This window comes from Leguminivora glycinivorella, chromosome 14, assembly GCF_023078275.1.
Source record: "Leguminivora glycinivorella isolate SPB_JAAS2020 chromosome 14, LegGlyc_1.1, whole genome shotgun sequence".
In the NCBI taxonomy this organism is placed as follows: Eukaryota; Metazoa; Arthropoda; class Insecta; order Lepidoptera; family Tortricidae; genus Leguminivora; species Leguminivora glycinivorella.
In genome coordinates this window covers 15,126,080-15,151,926 of record NC_062984.1, presented here as the reverse complement: position 1 = coordinate 15,151,926, position 25,847 = coordinate 15,126,080, and the positions used below count along the sequence as shown (strand labels likewise).

The window sequence follows — 25,847 nt, the reverse complement described above, 5'->3', positions numbered from 1 at the left end:
TGATATTGATTGATTGATTGATTGATTAACAATTTCGGCTTCCCCTTCAATTATTACCCACGCCACTCGCCTTTTTTGACTTCTTAAACGCCAATTGCATAAAAGTATTTTTTCTACTCCCGTGTTGTTATTCGTCATTTACAGTGTCGTGCATAGATCGTTAAAACCCTACATAAAAGATGCCCGCCCCCGCCCGGCGCCCCGCGCACCCACGCATACGATATAGCTCGCATAAGCTCGATAAGCATTGTTAGGAAGCCTTTAAGGGATATAGCGTGGGTGCGCGGGGCGCCGGGTGCTGGCGGCGGCGGCGGCGCGGGGGAGTGCGAGCGACAGGGTGAGTGCAGGAACAGAGGGGAGGCCGACGCGTCAAAATACAGGAAATAGTGCGAATTTCACGAAAGTTATTCTAGAAAACTGTTAAAAAGTAAGTGCATGGTCGTAGAAAAAGTATTGTATGCAACGTTGTTTAACTGAGTCAAAAAATACTCGTGGCGTCTTTATTAATAATTTTCGGCTTCGCCTCAAATTGTTACTCACGCCAGTTGCATAAAATACTATTATGCAACTGGAGCTTAAGTGAGGTCAAAAAAGTCGAGTGCCGTGACTGGAGCAAGTAACAATTTGAGGCGAAGTCGAAAATTTTTAACCGCCGCCCCAAATCTCAAGCAAGGTGGTTCTAAATTCGTCAGTATGTTTTTTTTATGTTTGTTCCACGATATCTCCGTCGTTACTGGACCGATTTTGTCTTTTTATTTTTATTGAATGTATATGCATACAGATTGGTCCCATTTTTATCAAAACCCTGTTCTGATGATGGGATCCTGGAGAAATCGAGGAAACTCCTCAAATCTGAAAGGCATACCCAGGTAGCAAACTGACGTCAGCGACGCACAGGCGACGTCACTTATAGGTCATAATAAGGTCGGTCATTTATTCGTCGAGAGAGGACGTTTTAATGACGTCTATTTGGGGTCAATATCAGGACGTACCTTTTAGTCACAAAATTGACGTTTCAATGACGTCTATTTACGGTCACTATTAGGACGTACCTTTTTGGTCACAAATACGACGTTTTACTGACGTCTGTTTGGGGTCATTATCAGGACGTACCTTTTTGGTCACAAAAACGACGTTCTACTGACGTCTTATTAAGGTCACTATTAGGACGTTCCATTTTAGTCACAAAGTTGACGTTCTACTGACGTCTAATTGGGGTCACTATCAGTACGTACCTTTTTAGTCACAAATACGACGTTTTACTGACGTCTCATTGGGGTCACTATCAGGACGTACCTTTTTGGTCACTAATACGACGTTCTACTGACGTCTAATTGGGGTCACTATCAGGACGTACCTTTTTGGTCACAAATATGACGTTTTACTGACGTCTCTTTGGGGTCACTATCAGGACGTGCCTTTTTGGTCACAAATACGACGTTTTACTGACGTCTCATTGGGGTCACTATCAGGACGTACCTTTTTGGTCACAAATACGACGTTTTACTGACGTCTTATTGGGGTCACTATCAGGACGTACCTTTTTGGTCACAAATACGACGTTCTACTGACCTGTAATTGGGGTCACTATCAGGACGTACCTTTTTGGTCACAAATACAACGTTCTACTGACGTCTAATTGGGGTCACTATCAGGACGTACCTTTTTGGTCACAAATATGACGTTTTACTGACGTCTCATTAGGGTCACTATCAGGACGTACCTTTTTGGTCACTAATACGACGTTCTACTGACGTCTATTTGGGGTAACTATCAGGACGTACCTTTTTGGTCACAAATACGACGTTCTACTGACGTCTAATTGGGGTCACTATCAGGACGTACCTTTTTGGTCACAAATACGCCGTTTTACTGACGTCTCATTGGGGTCACTATCAGGATGTACCTTTTTGGTCACTAATACGACGTTCTACTGACGTCTAATTGGGGTCACTATCAGGACGTACCTTTTTGGTCACAAATATGACGTTTTACTGACGTCTCTTTGGGGTCACTATCAGGACGTGCCTTTTTGGTCACAAATACGACGTTCTACTGACGTGTGATTGGGGTCACTATCAGGACGTACCTTTTTGGTCACAAATACGCCGTTTTACTGACGTCTCATTGGGGTCACTATCAGGATGTACCTTTTTGGTCACTAATACGACGTTCTACTGACGTCTAATTGGGGTCACTATCAGGACGTACCTTTTTGGTCACAAATATGACGTTTTACTGACGTCTCTTTGGGGTCACTATCAGGACGTGACTTTTTGGTCACAAATACGACGTTCTACTGACGTGTAATTGGGGTCACTATCAGGACGTACCTTTTTGGTCACAAATACGACGTTTCACTGACGTATCTTTGGGATCACTCTCAGGACGTACCTTTTTGGTCACAAATACGCCGTTTTACTGACGTCTCTTTGGGTCACTATCAGGACGTACCTTTTTGGTCATAAATACGACGTTTTACTGACGTCTATTTGCGGTCACTATCAGGACGTACCATTTTAGTCACAAAGTTGACGTTTCACTAACGTCTAATTGGGGTCACTATCAGGACGTACCTGTTTGGTTAGAAACATGGCGTTTCGCTAACGTCTATTTTGGGTCACTACCAGGACGTACCTTTTTGGTCACAAATACGACGTTTTACTGTCGTCTTTTTGGGGTCACTATCAGGATGTACCGTTTTAGTCACAGAACCGAGAGAAAAGAGAAGAGAGATTTGGGCGGCGGTTAAAAATGGACGTTTCACTGACGTCTATTTGGGGTTGCAAATCGACACTATTAACGGTTGCAAACCAGCAATTGAGTGGATAGGCATCCTTTATTTTAGGGTGCTAGTACTAGTGTAAGTCAAACATAGTATTATTAGTCCAAGGATATAAAAATTTCATCCCTTAGAAAGCCGAGCGTAGCGAGGTCTGTTACAAAAAACAAAATATTTTTTTTTAATTGGATCATCTGATTTTGACAAAAAGTATGTCAGTTGAAAGAGATTTATTGATGTAACGCATCGATCTAAACTACCGGAAGTTTAAATCGATGATGTAACTTAAAAAAAATAGAAGAAAAAATCTCACAAAAAAAAGAAAAAAAAATTAAAAAATGTATATAAACAAAATAAGCCAAATTTGGCAACTTGTATCTTAAAAACTACTGATCCGATTTCGATTCGGTTTTTAGTTTATAATCATGAATTTATTTGTCTTTAATATTAAAAACTTACTTCTCGACATTATTGTACATTATTTCTACCGTTATTTGCAGTTATTCAGTGTGATACGAAAATATAAAATAAAACTATGGAAACGTATTAAATCGCGTATAATGAATTTAGAATACATCCCGACGTTTCGAACTCTTTACAGCGTTCGTGGTCAACGGGTGACTGAAGAAAAATTACAATGTGCAAAAGCTACCCACATACAAGAAATATTAACGAACCATGACCATAAATAATATAGATTTCTAAGGCAGGTTCAAAGACTATTAATAAAGCTAGTTATACAATATTCAGAAAATTACCATTACTATGTTAAAAAATAATTAACCAATTAATCTACACAAAATTGACAAAGAACAAACTGCAAATGTCCAACACCATACAACACAAATGCCTCACAGCCTTCGTCATGCTAGTTCCATTATCAGATGTACTACTGGATCCCAAGCCGGTGGTAAAGTAAAGCCATCTTCTCTATTAAAGTTAGGATATTTCTGGGTATATATCGCTTCTCCTTAGCAAGAACCAGAGGCTTGTCAAAGTTTATAGCATGATTGACTTTATCCATGACATGTTCAGAGACTGCAGACCTTTGTCGATGGTGCTTGACATCCGCTATGTATTCCTTCACCCGTGTGGAAATACTTCATTTCGTCTGTCCCACATATGACAGGCCGCACTCACAGTCTAGTCTTTACACTCCCGCATTTTATAGAGGAGTTTGACATTTCACAGGCCTCAGGAATTGGGACATCTTCTTCATAGGCTTGAAATAAGTTTTAATAGAAGCCCGTTTCAAGATGTGGCTGATCCTATCCATGACCCCTCTAACAAAAGGCAGAATAGCAGGCCGGCGCTTGACTGTAGGGATCTTCAAGCGGGCCTTCTGCTTGACACGCGGTATCTTGAGCTCGTTCGCCAACAGCGCCTGCCTGGCATGTCGAAGCTCCGCTGCCAAATGCTGGTCGTCACATATCCTTTGGGCTCTCTGAAACAAAGATTTGCCTACAGTAGCTAGTTGACTGGGATGGTGGTGGGATTTGCCATTTAAGTACCTATCAGTATGAGTAGGTTTTCTATACACAGTGCGACCTAAGCTATTATCAGGATTCCTCAAAATGAGAACATCCAAGAAGGGAAGAGAACACTCTTTTTCCAACTCCATAGTAAATTGTATTTTACTATGGATAGAATTTAAATGGTCTAAGAAAGTTGAAACATTACTTTTAGGAAGTATAGTAAAAGTGTCATCTACGTATCTTTTATATATCTTCAGCTGGACGGCAGCCAATGAGAGCGCTCTCTCCTTGAAATCCTCCATGAAGATGTCGGCGACGAGAATTCACCGTTCCATAGCAAGTAGCCCGATGTGAGGCAATGTTCCACCAACTTGGCGTAGTTCTCAGACATGTTCTGCTCTCTCAACCTCTTTTTGACAATTTCAATGCAGTCTTTGTCGTGTCGTGTCGTGGTTTTCAGGATCTTCGTAGTTGGGTCCCTCTTTAGATGTTTGTATGTTGATGTATCCGCCAAAAGATTCCTTATCTTCTCGTTGTAATCTGAAATATTAAGTACAACGGCCGCATTACCCTTGTCAGCTCGAAGAACAGTTATGTCCGGATCCTCATCCAATTTTTTTAAAGCGACAAATTCATCCCTAGGTAAATTTGTTCTTGGGGAATTCGCTCTCCGTAACAAAGACGAGACATCCTGGCGTATAGCCTCTAACTCTTCCTTGCCTACATTGTTCTTCACCAGACAATGTTCCACACTGACGATAATGTCCTCATAAGAGACCTTTTTCCAGAACCGAAAACTCACACGCAGTGAGTTGTTTATCTCACGGAAGTAAGTTTATCTGATAAATTGACAACTGATCGATTTGACACTGACAGCGACATTCCGTTTACGCTCTGAGACAATCCGTCATCGCTGCGTTTCGTTCTCGATTTTAACTTGTCAAACTTGGTAACTTGTCTCTGCTTGCATTGTTCGAATTTGAGATACGTTTTGTCAAAATCTACACTGGTCAAAAAGAGAAATAAAAAAACAAAGTGTGATGTAAAGCTGCATTTTTGGTATGTTATTTGGGATCCTTGGGGGAATGTAGGACTATATTTTGCAAGCAAAAAAATGGTGTGCTAACTTCGTAATTTAAAAAAAAAAGTAAAAAAATCAGACTTTTTTTGGTTATTGCCGTTTTATTAAAAAACTATGCATTTTTGGTCAAAAGTTGCTTTGTAATGTTGAAAGCGCATTAAATTCCAAACAGTTTGACATCTTTTTTATCAATGTCCGTCAAATATTTTTTGAGATATGAAGCGTCAAAAAAGAGCATTTTTCCCCTTTCTATGAAAATATTCGTTTTGCTAATATTTTGAGACAGATATCAGCAAAACAACTCAGGCTATTACTCGTACATAAATTGTAAAATAAAAATGTAGAAAATTTCACTAGCTTTCATTTAAGACCAAAAGAGTGCCAGTTATTTAAAAAAATAGGATTATATCATAAGTCTAGTATAACTGGATCAGAAATAATCGGTGGATGGTAATGGCCAAATGGGATAGTTTACATATATTTACAGGAGGCGTAGCGGAGAACGAATTATTATTATTATTTGGGGCCTGTTCAAGTATTACTCAGACACATATTTGCGTATATCAAATCAACATTTATTTATTAAGTTACTTTTACGGTCAGAAAGAGCTTAGGATCGCCGCTTGGCGGAAAAAAATATTTACGAATAGAAAACCCTCATTAATTGAATCAGATTGTTCCGAAATTGTTCTTGTACGGACTGGTTTTTAAAGCATAAGCATAAGCACTGAGGGTCAATAACATCGATGCAATCTCACGAGCGTTGTCGTGGACGTGTCCGAATCATAGTATTCTCCGTTTAACGAAATATCAGTACATAGTATGTGTTGTATTGCACGCGCAGGTCTCTCGCCGCCGCGCAGGTGTAGTCGGACCATAACTCGACAGTATACACGCTTGTACAAAAACTGAGGAACAGCTGTCTTTTTACGCTGTCACTACATTTGGCGAATCTTCTAGCCAACATGTTTGCCCTTACTGCGGTGGCTCGCCTCTGCCTTTCTATGTCCTCGTGGTCTTTTAAACTGGACAACAAGATGTGGCCAAGATATTTGACTTCGTGTACTCTCCGCAATTGAACTCCATCAAGCAAAAGAGGTGGTACATGTGTGGGCATATGTGCTGCCTCCATGAGCATAAATTCAGACTTGTCCGGATTGTATCTCACGTTATGCTGGCTGGCGTATCTCTCGCATTCTGCAAGTAACTCACGCATAGCTCCCACAGATGGTGCTAGTAGGACCATATCGTCTGCATATGCAATGTGATTTATCATTTGCCCATTGATGGAGCAGCCAACCTCGGTACTGGTCAAAACCTGCGACAGCCCATCCATGTACACGCTGAAGAGAGCCGGAGACATACTGCCTCCTTGTCTCACGCCACAGTTTAGCCCGCTGGCTGTGGACAAAGTTGACTTCCATCTTACTACGTTCTTCTGCTGGGAATAGGTACCACTTCTCCAGTATCTTAATAATTGGCGTGGGCGCTTTCCCTTCCCGTAGTTTATTCCACAGCAATTGGTGGTCAAATACAACTCAAGTGGACTTTCTATCACTACAGGAGTTATGCCATCAAGATGCAGAACCAGGACCCTCAAAAAGGAAAAAGTAAAATGTAACTAATTCTGTTTTATTTTTCTAATTTACTAAACTTCAAAATTTTACTGTATTTTATTTCTTCATTAGTAATAGTCAAATCGATGCAAAGTTAGCTTAGACAATTTTTTCAGATAAACGGATGTCAAAGAAAGTAAGATCGAATAGATAGCACTTTCAACCTAAAACTTTTACCGTAAACTATTTTACCTTAACCAATCTACCAGACTCTTGGCTTCTCTATTTATAGATTTTTTTTTTGTTTACCAAAGTAACTATTCGTCTTACTGACCTTTATTTGCACTAAAACTAAAGCAAAATAATTTTTATACAATGTTATATTGCAATATATATCATATCATGAAGTATTTTGCAGATATTTGTCTAAAAATATTGGCAAAATGCTACATTTTATAAATTCGTCAAAAATTAACCTTTTTTGACGCTTCATATCTCGAAAACTATTTGACGGACATTGATAAAAAAGATGTCAAACTGTTTGAAATTTAATGCGCTTTCAACATTACACAGCAACTTTTGACCAAAAACGCATAGTTTTTTAATAAAAAAATAAAAACCAAAAAAAGTCCGATTTTTTTACTTTTTTTTTTAAATTACGAAGTTAGCACACTTTTTTTTTGCTTGCAAAATATAGTCTTACATTCCCCCAAGGACTCCAAATAACATACCAAAAATCCAGCTTTACATCACACTTTGTTTTTTTAGCCGATTTTCATGTAAGATTTGACCGGTGTAATCGGACGATACAATAAAAAAATATATTTTTTTCATTTTCATAAAACACCTCGCTACGCTCGGCTTCCTAAAGGATGAAATTTCGATATCCTCGGAAAAAATCGTTTACTTTGATGTCTACTATCACCATGCAAAGCGGCTTGCTTCCATTTCAAAGTGCAGCTTTTTTTCATAACTAGTATGACTATATTCTCTCTGTCTAAATTTGAAATGAGACAGACCTTTCACAAAACTATAGTTAGTTATCTTATACTTTTCCTTTACTCAGACTAATTCATATCATAGTGAATAGCGATTGCAAATCCGCTTATATGTTGGGAAATCCGGATTTTCGGATTATTTGTAGGAAAAATCCGGATTCCGGATTAAATCCGGATTTTTAGGGTTTTTTAGTTACCACCGTAAATAAAGCAAAATTCAAGAGTTTAAGAAGTAAACAGTAAATAAAAAATGAAAAAAATGTTTTATTAGGGAACCTACATGTAAAGTGGGGCTGAATTTTTTTTCATTCCAACCCCAACATGTGATATATTGTTGGATAGGTATTTAAAAATGAATAACGGTTTACTTAGATCGTTTTTTGATAATATTAATATTTTCGGAAATAATCGCTCTTAAATGAAAAAAAAGTGCGTCCCCCCCCTCTAACTTTTGAACCATATGTTTAAAAAATATGACAAAAATCACAAAAGTAGAACTTTATAAAGACTTTCTAGGAAAATTATTTTGAACTTGATAGGTTCAGTAGTTTTTGAGAAAAATACGGAAAACTACGAAACCCTACACTGAGCGTGGCCCGACACGCTCTTGGCCGGTTTTTACTGATTATATAAGCTACGTACGTGGGCAGTTAATCATTCTATTAACGAGGTAAAGTTTTTTTTTACATTCAGGATTATATACATCCAGTAAACAACGAAATCATAAAAATATTAGCGCGTCAAGTGTAGAGTCAATTCTACGTTCTTAGGCACAGCATTACAACAGAACCAGGAAAATATTGATTTAAGTGGTTAAGAGCGCGGAATTGAATTACGACTTTCACTCAGTTTTAAACTAAATCAGGACTTAAACGAGTAACACTAACACATCGTGTATATTTAGCCTGTCGTTTCCAACGTGAGGAATTGAATTACGACTTTCACTCAGTTTTAAACTAAATCAGGACTTAAACGAGTAACACTAACACATCGTGTATATTTAGCCTGTCGTTTCCAACGTGACAATTTCTCGTATTTTGCCGTTATTTTACTATTGAGACGTCATTTTTGCACAATCTATCTATATTGCTGTAATTAACAATACGCATTGAATAATCGTACATTGTGTATTAAGATTGAGGGCGGAAAGTGAAGCCTTCAGCCGCCCGTGATATACACAACGTTTTTCATCACACTCGCGAAGTAATAACCAAATTTTAAACTATTGTATTGAAATATCTACGCTGACATTTTGAACATTCGTCCGCCATCTTGTAATTTTTGACAGGTCGTGGAAGGTCCCACCCTGGTATTCACTTTACCGCCCCAGGGCGGTAAAATAGTTCATTAAGTATCATAATGTAATAACACCGTTTTCGAGAGAGTGTGATGAAAAGCATATTATAAAATATGTTTTACGACAGTAATAGTGTTTCCGAATATGAAGGCAGCAAGCCATTTAGTATTATTCATTTATCTTATAAATATGCCAATTTAGTCAAATTTCTACATTAACATTGAACAAGTTTTGTTGAGGTCGCAGTTCAAACTTAGCCTAATCGACTTTGACAGCATAATTATAGTATGTATTGAAGTGCATCAGTTCTAACATATAACCAACTTTGATGACAGTGTTGTTATGTGGTTATGATTGTAATTCTACTTAATATAATTCATTAACAATAGGATGTTTGGTTCGTCTACTAATAATATAAGCATTTATTGCAAACCATGGTATACAAAGTGGTTTACATAAGTATTATAGATACCAGGAATCACATTACACCCTGTATTTATGGACATTTTTCGTATACTATTTAAACTTAAATTTGCCTGCATTCTCAAGACATCTGATGACGTGTAAACGGATGTTTTTTTTTATTTACAGTTGCTTATACATTGGATTCCACGTACATAAACACTTGTCTTAGAATAAATTTAAAAGTGGAAAATGTCTGCCTTGGGTGAGACTTGAACTCACATTTTCCACTTTTAAATTTATTCTAAGCTTAGTGGCATCGATTGCAGACGTTTCTGCTAGTAAACATAACTTGTGTCCTTTATTTCGGTTGAAATTGCGACGTAAAAGTAAAAATTCGAAAATCCGGATTTCGGTTTTAAAATCCGGATTTAGAAACGGATCGCAAAATCAGCGAATTATCCGGATTTTCGGACTCCGGATAAATAGATGGTCAAGCAAATCTTGTCGCGAAGGGATAATTATTATCCCTTTGCGCCTACATTTTTCAATTTTTTTGCCTTTTTCTACTGATGCGACCTTATTCTATCAATGGATGCGACATGATGCGACTTAAAAAAAATAACGCGTTTCGTTTCTTGATATCAATTTGTCAATCATTTGTTGTAAATCATTAATAAAGTAAAAAAAAAAATTTTAGTCTTTTTAGGTAACTTTGAAGTAATAAGAGTTTTGAATGATTCACGGTTATTTTCATTAGACTTATATTGACCGGGATATAGACCGTGATTACCTTTTTGATTTTTGTCGAGCTCCCGATATTTCGACGCAGTTGCATGCATCATGATCACGGAAAACCCCCGATCATGATGCATGCAATGTTTTCCGTGATCATGATGCATGCAACTGCGTCGAAATATCGGGAGCTCGACAAAAATCAAAAAGGTAATCACGGTCTATATCCCGGTCAATATAAGTCTTTGAATTAATATCTATAAGGTAAATTATTAAAGGTTTTTTAATCAATAACATCAAAATAAACTTAAAAACGCCATTTTTTAAAAAGAAGCTTAGAAAATATATTGGAACGAAACGCATTTTGTCAGTTTGATTTGATTGAAGTAACTATGGAGATTAGAAATATAAGGAGCGAAAGCTTTAGGCTGGGCGCACACGGAGGCGACAGTTGCACGGCGACATTTTTTGTCTCTGTCTTGGACGCAAGTAGTAACGACAGAGACAAAAAATGTCGCCGTGCAACTGTCGCCTCCGTGTGCGCCCAGCCTTAAGTATCAGAAGTGCACATATAAAAGAAAAGATAGTTGGCGCTGCAATCGCTGCTGCATAAGGGTTTGACAATCTCTTTGCCTTCTCGGTAGTGACCCCGCCTACAGAACAAGAGGTCCCGGGTTCAAATCCTGATGAGACCTTTTTAGGGTTCCGTAGTCAACTAGGAACCCTTATAGTTTCGCCATGTCTGTCTGTCTGTCCGTCCGTCCGTCCGTCCGTCCGCGGATAATCTCAGTAACCGTCAGTACTAGAAATCTGAAATTTGGTACCTATATGTATATCAATCACGCCAACAAAGTGCAAAAATAAAAAATGGAAAAAAATGTTTTATTAGGGTACCCCCCCTACATGTAAAGTGGGGGCTGATATTTTTTTCATGCCAACCCCAACGTGTGATATATTGTTGGATAGGTATTTAAAAATGAATAAGGGTTTACTACGATCGTTTTTTGATAATATTAATATTTTCGGAAATAATCGCTCTTAAAGGAAAAAAAAGTGAGTCCCCCCCTCTAACTTTTGAACCATATGTTTAAAAAATATGAAAAAAATCACAAAAGTAGAACTTTATAAAGACTTTCTAGGAAAATAGTTTTGCACTTGATCGGTTTAGTAGTTTTTGAGAAAAATACGGAAAACTACGGAACCCTATACTGAGCGTGGCCCGACACGCTCTTGGCCGGTTTTTTATTTTTTTCTACTATTTTTTTTCTTGAATTATTTTATTTTTTTAATGTCCAAAAATATTTTGTTTTGTTATAACTTTTCGAAATTTCATTCGCAAGGCTTACAACATTACCGAAGAATCTTAAAGGGCTTAAGTTAACATTTCTATGAATAAAACAATAAATAAACACAAATAAAATACAAAAAAGAAAATTAATGCATAAAAAAAAACAAAAAGTAAAAACCGGCCGAGGCCGTGTCGGGCCACGCTCAGTGTAGGGTTCCGTAGTTTTCCGTATTTTTCTCAAAAACTACTGAACCTATCAAGTTCAAAACAATTTTCCTAGAAAGTCTTTATAAAGTTCTATTTTTGTGATTTTTTTCATATTTTTTAAACATATGGTTCAAAAGTTAGAGGGGGGGGGGACGCACTTTTTTTTCCTTTAAGAGCGATTATTTCCGAAAATATTAATATTATTTAAAAACGATCGTAGTAAACCCTTATTCATTTTTAAATACCTATCCAACAATATATCACACGTTGGGGTTGGAATGAAAAAAATATCAGCCCCCTCTTTACATGTAGGGGGGTTACCCTAATAAAACATTTTTTTCCATTTTTTTATTTTTGCACTTTGTTGGCGTGATTGATATACATATTGGTACCAAATTTCAGCTTTCTAGTGCTAACGGTTACTGAGATTATACGCGGACGGACGGACGGACGGACGGACGGACGGACGACAGACAGACACACATGGCGAAACTATAAGGGTTCCTAGTTGACTACGGAACCCTAAAAAGATCGCTGTCAGAATCGAACCCGAGAACATCTGCGTACGAAGCCAGCGCACTATTACCTTGACTTGCTCAGTCTGACGAAATCAGCCTATAGAAAAGAACGTCTAATGTCATCTCACATCGCTGATCATTGAGCGAGACATGCGCTCCAAGCGGAGAGATTTATAACTGCAATTACAATGCCTCAGCCGGTCATTTTTGCGACTGTTCTACTTCGACAGACTTTCCTCCTTATCTCTACTCTCCCTGGAAGTAACGAAATGTCACTTCAAGTGACACTGTTTTTCCCTCCTTTTTCGTTTGGCGCCTGTTGTGTCGTACGTCGTACGCGTCCTCCGTGATTGTGCTCTATGTGATTAATAATAACACCTATTCGTTTCATGGAAAAGCGAAAACATGTACTCGGTGATAAAATTTACTGAAAAAGACGGCGGAACCGTATCATTAGTGAACAACCAGTGGTTTACGCCAAGGAGATGCGAATATCAAATTCTACGGACATCACTCGGCAGTTCGTGGTCCCGGCCGCCATCATGCTTTGTACTGCTGCTCCAGCTATCCTCCAGTGCAACTTGAAGGCCTAATCCATGCACACATCGGTGTTTTTTTATATCTATGTAATACACTTGTCATTGGCGAAGGTCCACGAGGCTGCCATATTGAATAGAGAGAAATTCTTTAAGGGCCAGTGATCGAGCCATGCTAATTTGAAATCGCGAGTACCTATTTCGTATAATCGTAAGTATTTTCTCCCATCTTCGAATAAAATTTGTTGTAATACGTTCAGTGCTAATTCTTGTGTCCATTATTTTCAGACATTATTTTCATAAAATGACTTGAGGACCCCTTCCATTGACATGAATGCACGGAACTACAAGCCGGCTTCTTTTCTGCGTTGGGTATGTTTCACATTTGTACGCCCATGATTTTAACCCTCGCCAAGGGTTGGTAAAAGCCTCAGGGTCATTGTTTCTTTTAAAACCTATTTCAGGGTTCTTCGATTTGGAGGTTACGTTCAAAGGTAGCGCGGAGCTGATGCTTCCCGAGCCTGAACCGGTGGACAGGAGGCTGTGGCGACTGGGATGGAAGAGCTTCCATTCCTGTAGCTGCAGCTTCCACCTCCCCTAAATTCTGTTACATGTCACCAAGGTCAAGGTCTGCCTCGGCCAAGGCGTGCCTCGTTTTAGTATTTTTAAAAGGAGCCCAACATAAATTATCATTTTTTAATTAATAAATTTACCCTTTACCCGGTCTTCTAGTACCAGAATCACTGACTCACCCATATGCTCTAAAGTTAGGTATTTGTGTTTGTTTTTAGTAATAGACTGAGCTAGCTATTCTAACGTATAATATTTATTTATTTAAGTTTTATTATTCTACATAAAAGATTTTCCTTTTCGATTATTTGTTTTTTAATCATTATTGATTTTCTTCTGTAGACCCCTTCTGTGTAAAAGCTTCTTCCATAAAAGTTGTAAAAGCTGTTTCCATTTTAAAGAATCCTGCAAAGATTCAAAGTGACCTACTAATTAAATTGGTTGACCGTACAATTTCAGATTATTCCTACTAATGCAAGTCCATCCTATATGTTTACTTAATAACCTTGTTTACTAGGGGATGCATTATTTTGTGTTAATTTATTATTTTTGCATATTGTGTGTATTTTTTTATTTGCATGTACCTAAAGATGACCTAGAGAAAGCAAAAAAAATACTGAAACTGGTTGAGGATACATCAGACTTACAGACTGAAGCCGAAACAGAACCAAGTCTTAAACGTAAAATGCAAAAAAGATATGTTTCTAGCAGCAGTGACGAAGATGAACAGTGAAAAAGAAATAAACAACCACTTCAAGCTGCTGACAATGAAGGAGATTATGGAGGTGGGTTTTATATTCAAAACACCTGCACGGGAAGCATGGTCGCGCGATAGACGATAAAATATCAGGCCGTCCCTATCGCACTTACAAATAGTGTGATAGGGACGGCCTGCTATTTTATCGTCTATCGCGCAACCATGCTTCCCGTGCTGTTATGAATATGTAGTAATTTAGTTGATATTAATGATGTAATTCCGAAGTACCTAATTTCAAAAATTATATGTTATGTTTTGTGCAGATAGTCGTCAAGCTCAGCCAAACATTGCCCAAGAAACCGCTTCAATAGCAGAAAGTAAGTAAATTATAATTAATAAATAATAGATAAACACATATTATACTCTTACCTGGTAAAGTTTAGATTTGGGTAGGGCTTCATAAAAATGCATAACATTTAAAAAGGTAATTGGGCAAGGTAACCTTTGACCTATAATAAAATAGATTCTTCAGGCACGCAAAATACCTGATTAACGGCTTACAAGTGAATAGTCATTTTTGTCAAACCCTGTAATTATACTAATTATAAATTATAATGTATTACATACTAAGGCCAACTTTAGAGTTTAAATAAATTGCTAACCTGGGGGTGTAAATATAATTCATATTAAATTAAATGTTTTTTGCCAACAGGAACCCTCTCATTACTGACTGTAGCAGATGAGCTTCCCATCTTGACAAACAGTGACAACAGACTGCAAGGTAAGATATCCATGTTTATATATTTTAACCCATGCGGCGCTTTAACTTTCATCATCATGTATGTGTGTGTGTGGTGTTCATTACTGTGTTCCCTGCTAGGCTGCTGTAAACAGCAAGGATGACTTTTTGTTGGATTCATCTTTATTTATTAATAGGTAGGTACTAAAAAATTTCCGCTTTTATTTTTATAGTAACAAGCTTTTATATTAGGTCGACCTGTATGTAAATTCCAAGGATCATAGCGTCATAAAATGGTTTTTCTTAGAATTGTCTCGATGAGTATTAGTTGTCTGTCGTAAGAAAAGTGCAGTCATGCAGCGATAAGAGCTTGTACCAAAAATATATTTTTTTGCCAAAAACTTATTATATTTGTATGTTGTCAGATTTGGCAGAAGACGGCGACGGACGGTTAACTCCCTTTGCACGCCAAGTTAGTCCCCGGTGCCGATATGAACAACCGTCGAATATCGGCAGCGACGAGCCAGCAGCAACGCCATCGAGAGTTCAGGGATTAACAGGTAGGTAATATACTATATATGACTATGATACATACATACATACATACATACAATCACGCCTGTATCCCATAAAGGGGTAGGCAGAACACATAAAACTACTAAAGCTGCAGTGCCACTCTTGGCAAATAAGGGGTTGAAAGAAAACGAAACTGTGACATTGCAGTGACAGGATGACTATGATGTAGTACTTTTTAGGGTTCCGTAGTCAACTAGGAACCTTTATAGGTTGACTCGTGTTTTAAAAAACTCGCAAGTTCAATTCTCGAACCACTCGCTTCGCTCGTGGTTCAACTATAGAATCCTTTCACTTGCTCGTTTTCCAATTCCACACTCGGCATTAAAATACAACTTTGCCCCCTTGTATAACAAATAACTACTAATACAGTATGATTATTGTTGTTGTGTCAGTTATTGGAAAAATCTTTTTATGAATTAAAAAATAATGGCGTTAGAGCACTTCTGAGAAATAACCCTATGTGGATTTAAGGCTTTGTCCAATGGTATACTGTATACATAGAAACATCTATTACTCAAGAACAAATATCTGTGATAAACGCACAAATATATGCCCTTACCGGGGTTCGACCCCAGAATCTCCTGCTATGTAAGCAGTTGCACTACCAACTAGGCGTAGGCTAGGAGGCCGTCAAATGCTAACAGATAGACTGAGTTCCTTTCGCATTTATAATATTAGAATTGATGACTGAAATGGCGTGCCCATCTCGCGTTGTAGTCCGTTGCTTCTGGAAAGTTATGTATGAAAATGTTGGCATAATTAATGGAAGATTTTTTTTTGATTGGGATATGTACATTACAGGCCGAAGTTATTTTTCATCAACCCTCCCCATCCGCGTCACCCCTCTTCGCCCCCTTAAATAGCCGAAAATGCAGTTTTTCACGATTTCTGACAAAACCGTTGTAGATACAGAAAAAGCGTGTAGGAAGAAAGTAATCCTTGATAAATTTACTACAAATCGTTTATTGACACTTTGGTTCTAGCACTTATAGGTTTCGCGTGATCCATCACGAAAGTTGGTCCTTTGCTGCAATTTTCTTCAGTGAATGTTAAGTTTTCTTCCAAATTGCTTACGAAATCTGTTTAATATTACTAAAATATTATAAACTGAAAATGAATTTCAGGGGGAAAAATCACTACCATGGGTGGGACTTGAACTCACGGCTACTGGATTGATACTCCAAGGCTCTACCAACAGCTACCAAAAGCTCATCCCCAGTCATAGATATACTATATAGATCAATGGTACTCCTAGCGACTACTACCGTGAAAATATTACGTCTTAAATAGTTACTGGAATTCCAAGAAATATTGGAAATTCCACCCATGGTAGTGATTTTTTCCCCTTAATTTTATTTTAGTCATGAGTTACAATATTTTAGTTATATCAAACAAATTTCGACGATTTCGTATGCATTTTGGGCGAAAACTTAACATTTACTAAAGAAAATTGCAGCAAAGGACCAACTTTCGTGACGGATCACGCGTAAACTATAAATGCTAGAACCAAAGTGTTAATGAATGATTTGTAGTAAATTTATTAAGGATTACTTCGTTCCTACGCGCTTTTTCTGTATCTTCAACAGTTTTGTCAGAAATCGAGAAAAACCGCATTTTCGGCACTTTAAGGAAGGGTAGAGGGGTGACGCAGAGAAGGGAGGAGTGGGGAGGGTTGATGAAAAATAATTTCGGTCTATAACGTACATATTTCAATTAAAAAAAAACCTTCCATTAATTATGCCGTAATTTTAGCTAATTTCCCCTACTATTGTCTCGGCGAGTGTGTACAGTCGGCATAACATGTATCTATATCGCAGCGGCCAATGTACACGCTCTCAAGTCTTGTTCCGATATATTTGACCACTTTGCACTTACACTGTTTTTATTTTATATTTATTTTTTAGGATACCAAACAAAAGTGCTGTAATGTTGACATGTATCAAAACTCAAAATGATCAAATAATAAGTCTGTTAAAACATGCAGGCACATCGAAAGGTAGCCTAAAACCGGAATTCAAATTCCCAATTCAAAATGCCGATGAATTAACTACAACTGAATTATTAATAGAGAAAAAAGAAAATTATGACAATTTGGTAAGTTACAATACCTACAATAACTCTTTATTGAACACCATATAATAAGATTTACAGAAAAAAGATAAATGGAGAATATTTGCACCAATAGGCGGCCTTGTAGCTTCAAAGCTATCTCATTCAGACAGCTTATTACATTCATAGGAAGAAGGAAGGAACATCTTGAAAAAGAGGGTGCAATTTATTTATTTATTTAGTAGTAATACAACATTTGTAAAGCTGAGTTTAGACCAGCAAGTTATTGCTGCAAGTTTTGAGATGCAACTATAGGTAAGAGTGGGTGGCAAAACTGGCAAATATCTGCATCTCTTATAACTTGCACGTCTAAACTCGGCTAAAAAATGTATTTCACATATTGCTATAATCTTCACTCAATTAGTGGTTTGTCAGGATCGTAGTAAATGGAAATCCGTGATATCTGCTTACCCCTCTGGGAAACAGGCGTGATTATATGTATGTATGTACTAAATTAGTCTGACCAACAATAATTTTTATTTGCTATTTTTCAATTATACATTATTTTGTTTGTTACAGGATTCATACATGAGAACTATTGGAGGCAGGGATATTGCGAGCAGTGTCTCGGCTAATGAAATTTTGTTTCACTGACCAGCTGGCTCAACAGTACAACTTTTATGGAAAGAGATCGAACAAAAAGCCTTTCTGCCAACTGCGCCTGCGAGATTGTATCGTGGGTAAGTTGGCTGTTTCATAACTTGTGGTAAATTTTTTTAGGATTTTGGGGTTGGTCCACGTCCCATAGAAAAAGTTGTTCAATATGACCTACCTAATTACCTCGTACAATATGGTTAGTTGTAAAAAAAGCAATCTGTATGCTGGAGAATCTGAAGATGAAGTAAAAACTTATTAGTTTGCATAAATAGTTATATTTTTTTTTATTGCGAGCCTATAGTGTCCCACTGCTGGGCAAAGGACCCGTCCCACTTTTTCCATTGTTCCCTATCTTGAGCAGTCTCTGGCCGTACTTTTAGAAAGGAGTCAAACTCGCCTCGCCACTGTCGGCGGGGTCTGCCGGATCCTTGATTTGAATTATTAGGTTGCCATTCAGTAGTAATGTTATAACATTAACAAATGTATTATATCTTTATCTTTATAGAAGGAGTTGTCACCACTACATCTGGGTCTACAGCTAAAGACGTAGAAGATTCCATTAAAATTTGGCTAAAACATGCCCCCGAAAGATTGAAGAAGATTAATAAACAACAATAAACATGGCAGAGAAAATAAAATATTCGAGAAAAGCCATAGTTGGCCAACGTCAATTATTGAGAAGAGCCAAAGAAGCACAGTTAAATGTAATTTCAAATTTAAAAAAGAGTACTACAACTGTAAGTGCATCCTCTTCCTTAGTTAATTTGCCATGTACTTCATATAATAATTCTCAATCTGAAATTGTATTCCAAGGTTCTTAGTCCGAGTTCTTAACGGCTAATAAGTATGAGAGTACAGTCCCTGCTGGCAGAAAGCATGAAACTTGGCATGTATATAGCTTATAGGTTTATAAGAAAATATGGAAGTAGAAACACGCCGAGGTGTCAATGTTTACCCTCTTTCCCCCAACTTTTGTATCCCTGATTTCAGTTTTTTAATATTTCCATGAAAACCGTGAAAGCTATCATCACGATGTCTAGGAGAAGTATATTCTTCATAAAATTCTCCACAATATTGTCTTTGGAAGTATAAAGCTAGAACTTATAATTTTCAAACTATGCTCATTTTCCCCTAACGATATTTCTCTTTGGTGCCCTGAACGATAAGCAAGACTAGCGACTTTGCTCTTTTACCTGTGGCGATGTTGCTTCACAAAATTGTTCCTTGGGTCAAACTGATCCGATTTTGCTCAATAGTCATGAAATCGCACGTCACTACCCCCCACAAAGACAAGGGGAAAGGGCCGTAATCCTCGGTGAAAACTATGCATTACATCTTTTTGCTCTTAGTGACTAGGGCAAATCGTATATCATTTTCGTGTAATATAAGGACGAGTTAATCATTTCTGAAAAAAATCGTTGCACCTTATCATACAAAAATAACGATTTGTCAATGTTCTCAACGTAAATGCATGCTGTTCTTATAGAAACACAAAAATCACTATATCTTATGCCTTTAATATTTGAGGAGTTCCCTCGACCTCTCTACGATTCCATCATCAGAACTGGGTTATTGGCTAATCTGTCCTATGTTTTATTTGTTGATAATTACCGCATTGTAACTGTAAATGCCATAACTTCCATACTTATTGAAATACATCGAAATTCATTATTTTGCTATAAAATCGTTATTTTTGTATGAAAAGGTGCAACGATTTTTTCAGAAATGATTAACTCGTCCCTATATTACACGAAAATGATATACGATTTGCCCTAGTCGCTAAGAGCAAAAAGATGTAATGCATAGTTTTCACCGAGGAAACCGGCCCTTTCCCCTTGTCTTTGTGGGGGTAGTGACGTGCGATTTCTTAACTATTGAGCAAAACCGGATCAGTTTGACCCAAAGAACAATTTTGTGAAGCAACATCGCCACAGGTAAAAGAGCAAAGTCGCTAGTCTTACTTATCGTTCAGGGCACCAAAGAGAAATATCGTTAGGGGAAAATGAGCATAGTTTGAAAATTATAAGTTCTAGCTTTATACTTCCATAGACAATATTGTAGAGAATTTTATGAAGAATATACTTCTCCTAGACATCGTGATGATAGCTTTCACGGTTTTCATGGAAATATTAAAAAACTGAAATCAGGGATACAAAAGTTGGGGGAAAGAGGGGAAACATTGACACCTCAGCGTGTTTCTACTTCCATATTTTCTTATAAACCTATAAGCTATATACATGCCAAGTTTCATGCTTTCTGCCAGACCGGACTGTACATCTGGTTAAGAACTCGGACTATCTAGAAATAATTCCGGTTTATTGATAGAACATGACATTTCTCACGATAATCATATCATTACTAGTGATAATGAGCATTTACTATCTGATTCAGATTCTGTTAAGTCTATAAAAGAAGATGATTTCAAAACAGAGTTAAAACATTGGGCCACTCAATATCAAATACCACATAATGTACATGATGTGAGTACATGTTTTCGATGAAACGAATAGGTGTTATTATTAATCACATAGAGCACAATCACGGAGGACGCGTACGACACAACAGGCGCCAAACGAAAAAGGAGGGTAAACAGCGTCACTTGAATGACTTGACTTCGTTACTTCAATCAAATCAAACTGACAAAATGCGTTCCGTTCCAATATATTTCCTAAGCTTCTTTTTAAATTAGATGATGTCTATTAATTATATTTGTCCTCTTAGGAGAACATTTAAGTACTTACTCGTAATCATATTTTTATCTTTATTCAGTTTTAACAGACATGTATTAACCTCGAAAGTCCTGTGCTTTTGCAACACCTGTACTGAAGTCATATCTGCCGGTTGTACTATACCAAGTACGAACCACGAATAGTGCATCAGACCGAGACAAATAGATGTCGTTATTACAGATTTTTTTGATGTGAAGTCTTGTTGTCTTTATATTTTTAGGAGACCAGTCAGCGAAAGAAAAGTCTTCTAAAAATCGTGAGCGTTAGGACCCCTGGACCACTACAGATATTTGATGTTTAGTACATACTAAAATTTAGTACCTATTTGATACTATTTGGTACCTTGGACCTATTTGATACTATTTAGACATTCTGACGTCAGGATGTCTGGACCATTTTTGGTTTACATAGTTCTAGACAACACTACTAATTGATATCTTAGTCAATATTTACTACCTATTTGGTACCTGTCAATATATTTTTTTCAAATTTTTTTGGCGTATCAGAAAAAAGTTATGACGGAATTTAAAGTTGTGAGCCCGGCCGTGCCGTTGAAGTATGTAGCGCCAGTCAAAAGAATAGAGGCAAATCCGCCTGCCCTCCTGCGCGTCAACTTAAATAGGAATTTATTTTTAGGCACTCGCACATCATCTCTACTGACTAGTGGCATTAATATAGTCGAACGAAATATAAAAGTAATTAGTGTAATTACACTAGTTTTCAACTTTAAATTCCATCATAACTTTTTTCTGGTACGCCAAAAAATTTGAAAAAAATATATTGACAGGTACCAAATAGGTAGTAAATATTGACTAAGATATCAATTAGTAGTGTTGTCTAGAACTATGTAAAACCAAAAATGGTCCAGACATCCTGACGTCAGAATGTCTGGCCACTTTATTCGCTCGATTTTTCGATATCACTGGAGGTACCAAATATATGTACTCAGGTACCAAATAGTATCAAATAGGTACTAAATTTTAGTATGTACTAAACATCAAATATCTGTAGTGGTCCAGGGGTCCTGACGCTCACTAAAAATTGATTTTCGCTCATGTCGTCTCGGATATGGATGAATATAGTATCGAGGTATTCAGTATAATGCCCTGAACACAAATATATGAGATGACAAGCGCGAAAGTGGTTGGGGTAGTTGCTGTGACTAAAGTCGACAGTACAAACTTTTTTCTTTTAAACATAACATGTGGGGCCCCCAATGAAAGGTCTTTGAGTAGATCACAAATATATGACATACTGTAACATTTTCAATACTTGGTCTAACAAATTATTAGAATACGTTTAAAAATTGTACAATCCACAGTTACTGCCGAATTTATGACGTCACAGCAACTACTCCCACCACTTTCGCGCTTGTCATCTTATATATTTGTGTTCAGGGCATTACACTGAATACATCGATATCATATTCACCATATCCGAAACAACATGAGCGAAAATCGATTCTTAGAAGATTTCTTTCGCTGGCCGGTCTACTAAAAATATAAAGGGGTGAATCAACTTTTCTTTGCCAGCAAAATTACGCATACTTCGACTACATGTGGTCAGAAAATTTAATTTGTATTTAGTGTAATTAGTTTATACTGCTATATATTATATAGCAGTGACCCAGTGGACATTGCTGTCCCTCACTTTTGTATGAAAAAAGTGTCTCTTCCACTGAGTCACATATAGATTTAATTGTAAATGTTTTTTTTTTTATTATTCCCTTAATGTAAAATAAAAATAAGGATCTTTATTCACGATGGCCAGGTTAAAACTCACAAAAGTAGAGCTAATAATAAGTATGGGCAATTCTTGCAAAAAGCAAGAAAAAGTTGATTCACCCAAAGACAACAAGACTTCACATTAAATAAATCTGTAATAACGACATCTATTTGTCTCGGTCTGATGCACTATTCGTGGTTCGTACTTGGTATAGTACAACCGGTAAATATGACTACAGTACAGGTGTTACAAAAGCGCAGGACTTTCGAGGTTAATACATGTCTGTTAACACTGAATAAAAATTAAAAATATGATTACGAGTAAGTACTTAAATGTTCTCTTAAGAGGACAAATATAATTAATAGACATCCTACAGACATCCAGGCCCAATGTACTTTTAAAAGCTACCGACAAGAGCTAGGTTCTTAATACACACAAAAGTCAGTAATTTAGGCAGATTTTTTCGTAGTTAGTAATTAGTTTATGTTTAAACATATGTTGTGTACTTTGTATGAGTAAATTCGGTTTTTACAGTGTAATAAAAACAAATTTAAAAAGTCATTGGTTTTATTTAGTATCCAAAACAAATCACATTTTTGCTCTTAACATAACTTACTTAACCTTTTGACCGCCAAAGACGGTTATGACTTACGTCGGAAAATCGTGCTGTGGACGCCAACGACGGCTAAGGACGTCAGCTTTGTTAATGTAATAGACACCTACGGGGATTCCGCAAAGTTCAATTGCGCTCAACAAAAAATGCGATAGCGTGACATCAGGGCAACGGCATATTTCTTCGTCGTCTGGTGTTCAAAAGGTTAAAAAGCGGCCGCCCTAATATTTTCGGCCCAGTAACGTCCCTATGAATTCAGTATATGACGTCACTCCGACGTCAGTGGCTGCCCTAATATGTACGTCCGTGTAACGTCCTCATGAACTTAGTATATGACGTCTCTCCAACGTCAGTGGCTGCCCTAATATGTACGGCCTAGTAACGTCCCTATGAAGTCAGTATATGACGTCACTCCAACGTCTTGGCTGCCTTAATATGTACGTCCGTGTAACGTCCTCATGAACTTAGTATATGACGTCTCTCCAACGTCAGTGGCTGCCCTAATATGTACGGCCTAGGAACGTCCCTATGAAGTCAGTATATGACGTCACTCCAACGTCTTGGCTGCCTTAATATGTACGTCCGTGTAACGTCCTCATGAACTTAGTATATGACGTCTCTCCAACGTCAGTGGCTGCCCTAATATGTACGGCCTAGTAACGTCCCTATGAAGTCAGTATATGACGTCACTCCAACGTCTTGGCTGCCTTAATATGTACGTCCGTGTAACGTCCTCATGAACTTAGTATATGACGTCTCTCCAACGTCAGTAACGTCCCTATGAAGTCAGTATATGACGTCACTCCAACGTCATGGCTGCCTTAATATGTACGTCCGTGTAACGTCCTCATGAACTTAGTATATGACGTCACTCCAACGTCAGTGGCTGCCCTAATGTACGTCCCAGTGACGTCCCCATGAAGTCGGTATATGACGTCTCTCTTAGGTCTGTAAACTGACGTCTTGAGGCTGTGACAAATTGACGTCATCTGCTGGGACCCCCCGACGTCAAGAAATGACGTCTCTTACGTCGAGCAGTACCGTAAACGGACGTCATAAAGACGTATAAATGCTACCTGGGACATATGGTGATATTTTTGTTTTTATAAGAACAGCATGCATTTACGTATGGAACAGTGACATTTGGTGCAGTGGAACTTCTGACGATGATCAGAACGGAACTTCTCAAATCTGAATGGCACACTTATACTGACTTTCGTATTTTTATGGGAACAGCATGCATTTAAGTTCAGAACAGTCACATTTATTTGTTAGGAGATTTGTTCTCTTTGTTATGCTTACATATTGAGTTTGCAAATTTTGTCAAGCTCGATTTCTTATAATCGGATATCGGATTTAGTAAACCTGGCTAAGGGCTGGCTTTGGAGAATAGACTTTTACGAGTATGTACGGGTTTAAAGATCTATGCACGACCCTGTAAATGACAAACAACAGTACAGGAGTAGAAAAAAAACTAAATTCATTTTTACTAAAGAAACTCCTTGCAAAATAAAACAAACTAATACGAGTATAATCAGGCAGTTAATATAATAATTCATAACCACTAGACACAAATCTAGAGGCACTAGTAAGCCGCCGAATAATGAATGAATTCCTTCAGATGGCACGCCCGGATCTTTTATACCTACTTATTAGCAGCCACAGGTGACTAGTGACTGCAGAGTGCAGACAGATGCTACTAGAGACAAACTAATGGAACGGGCAACTGGAGACAATTTAATGAAGACACTTTTTGTAAGTCTTAAAGTGTAGTTAACGTATTTAATTAGTATTTATTAAAGAAATAATAATAATTAATAGAATGAAATCTACAGTGATTAAGTTATCTGCAGACATCCTAACGATTTATCATAATTATATCAATAATCTATAGAAAAATCAGCATGGTGTAGGTTATGAATTTTCATAGTTTTTGCGCTGTCATCGTTAATGCGGTCCTGTCTACCTTTTTGTACAATTCAAATGAGATGATAATTTATAGATCGCTATCTATAAATTATCATCTCATAAGTAATTAGTGATCGCATTTTCGAATAAAAATCAGTCGTCTATTTTTAGGGTTCCGTTCCATACCATAAAAGGTACAAAACGAAACATTGGTTTTATGCTAAGTATTACAGGAAAAATAAAATCGAAACATTTTTTTAAATGACAAAAATCTTTGGTTTCTTCAAATATAAAGGTGCCTTCAGAAACGGAATATACCTTTTGCTGCCTAGAGATGGGAATTCCAACGTTAATATTATAACCTACCTATAATAATTAAATTTGTAGGATTCACGACACAACTTATATTAATTATAAACTATTATATAATACTAATTGGAAGATATACACGGTGTAACATGAGGAAACCAAATAATTTTAACAGCGTTTATATTTGCTAATAGGTAGTCAATTTCTATCGCTCGTATTGTAGCATTTCGCCATTTGCTACAGATTTTCTTATGACAAAATCGAGCGTCGAAATTCATAAATCGGCTCCATGCACCATGGATATTATAAATTATCAAACTAAAAATGAATCTATAAATGAAAGACTCAAAATGAAAGGATCAAACTAAAAAAAATGACGCATACGAAGTCGCAGGTACCA

General features: G+C 37.3%; 1 protein-coding gene across 1 annotated transcript; it reads left to right on the top strand.

Moving 5' to 3' along the window:
• Positions 1-14,130: 14,130 nt before the first annotated feature.
• LOC125233563 lies at positions 14,131-19,106 on the top strand. Its single transcript, XM_048139618.1, has 7 exons — positions 14,131-14,158; positions 14,204-14,230; positions 14,466-14,519; positions 14,855-14,923; positions 15,307-15,441; positions 18,086-18,246; positions 18,669-19,106. Exons 1-6 carry the CDS (start codon positions 14,131-14,133, stop codon positions 18,139-18,141), a joined length of 369 nt encoding a protein of 122 aa, XP_047995575.1. The 3' UTR covers positions 18,142-18,246; positions 18,669-19,106.
• Positions 19,107-25,847: the final 6,741 nt, after the last annotated feature.

What these genes read in the sequence shown, in the direction of transcription:
- LOC125233563 (XM_048139618.1), top strand. Translation starts at nt 14,131, where the DNA reads ATGCAAAAAAGATATGTTTCTAGCAGCA. An exon ending in CAATGAAGGAGATTATGGAG is followed by an intron (nt 14,231 to 14,465) that starts GTGGGTTTTATA and finishes TGTTTTGTGCAG; the next exon opens with ATAGTCGTCAAGCTCAGCCA. An exon ending in GAGAGTTCAGGGATTAACAG is followed by an intron (nt 15,442 to 18,085) that starts GTAGGTAATATA and finishes TGTTTGTTACAG; the next exon opens with GATTCATACATGAGAACTAT.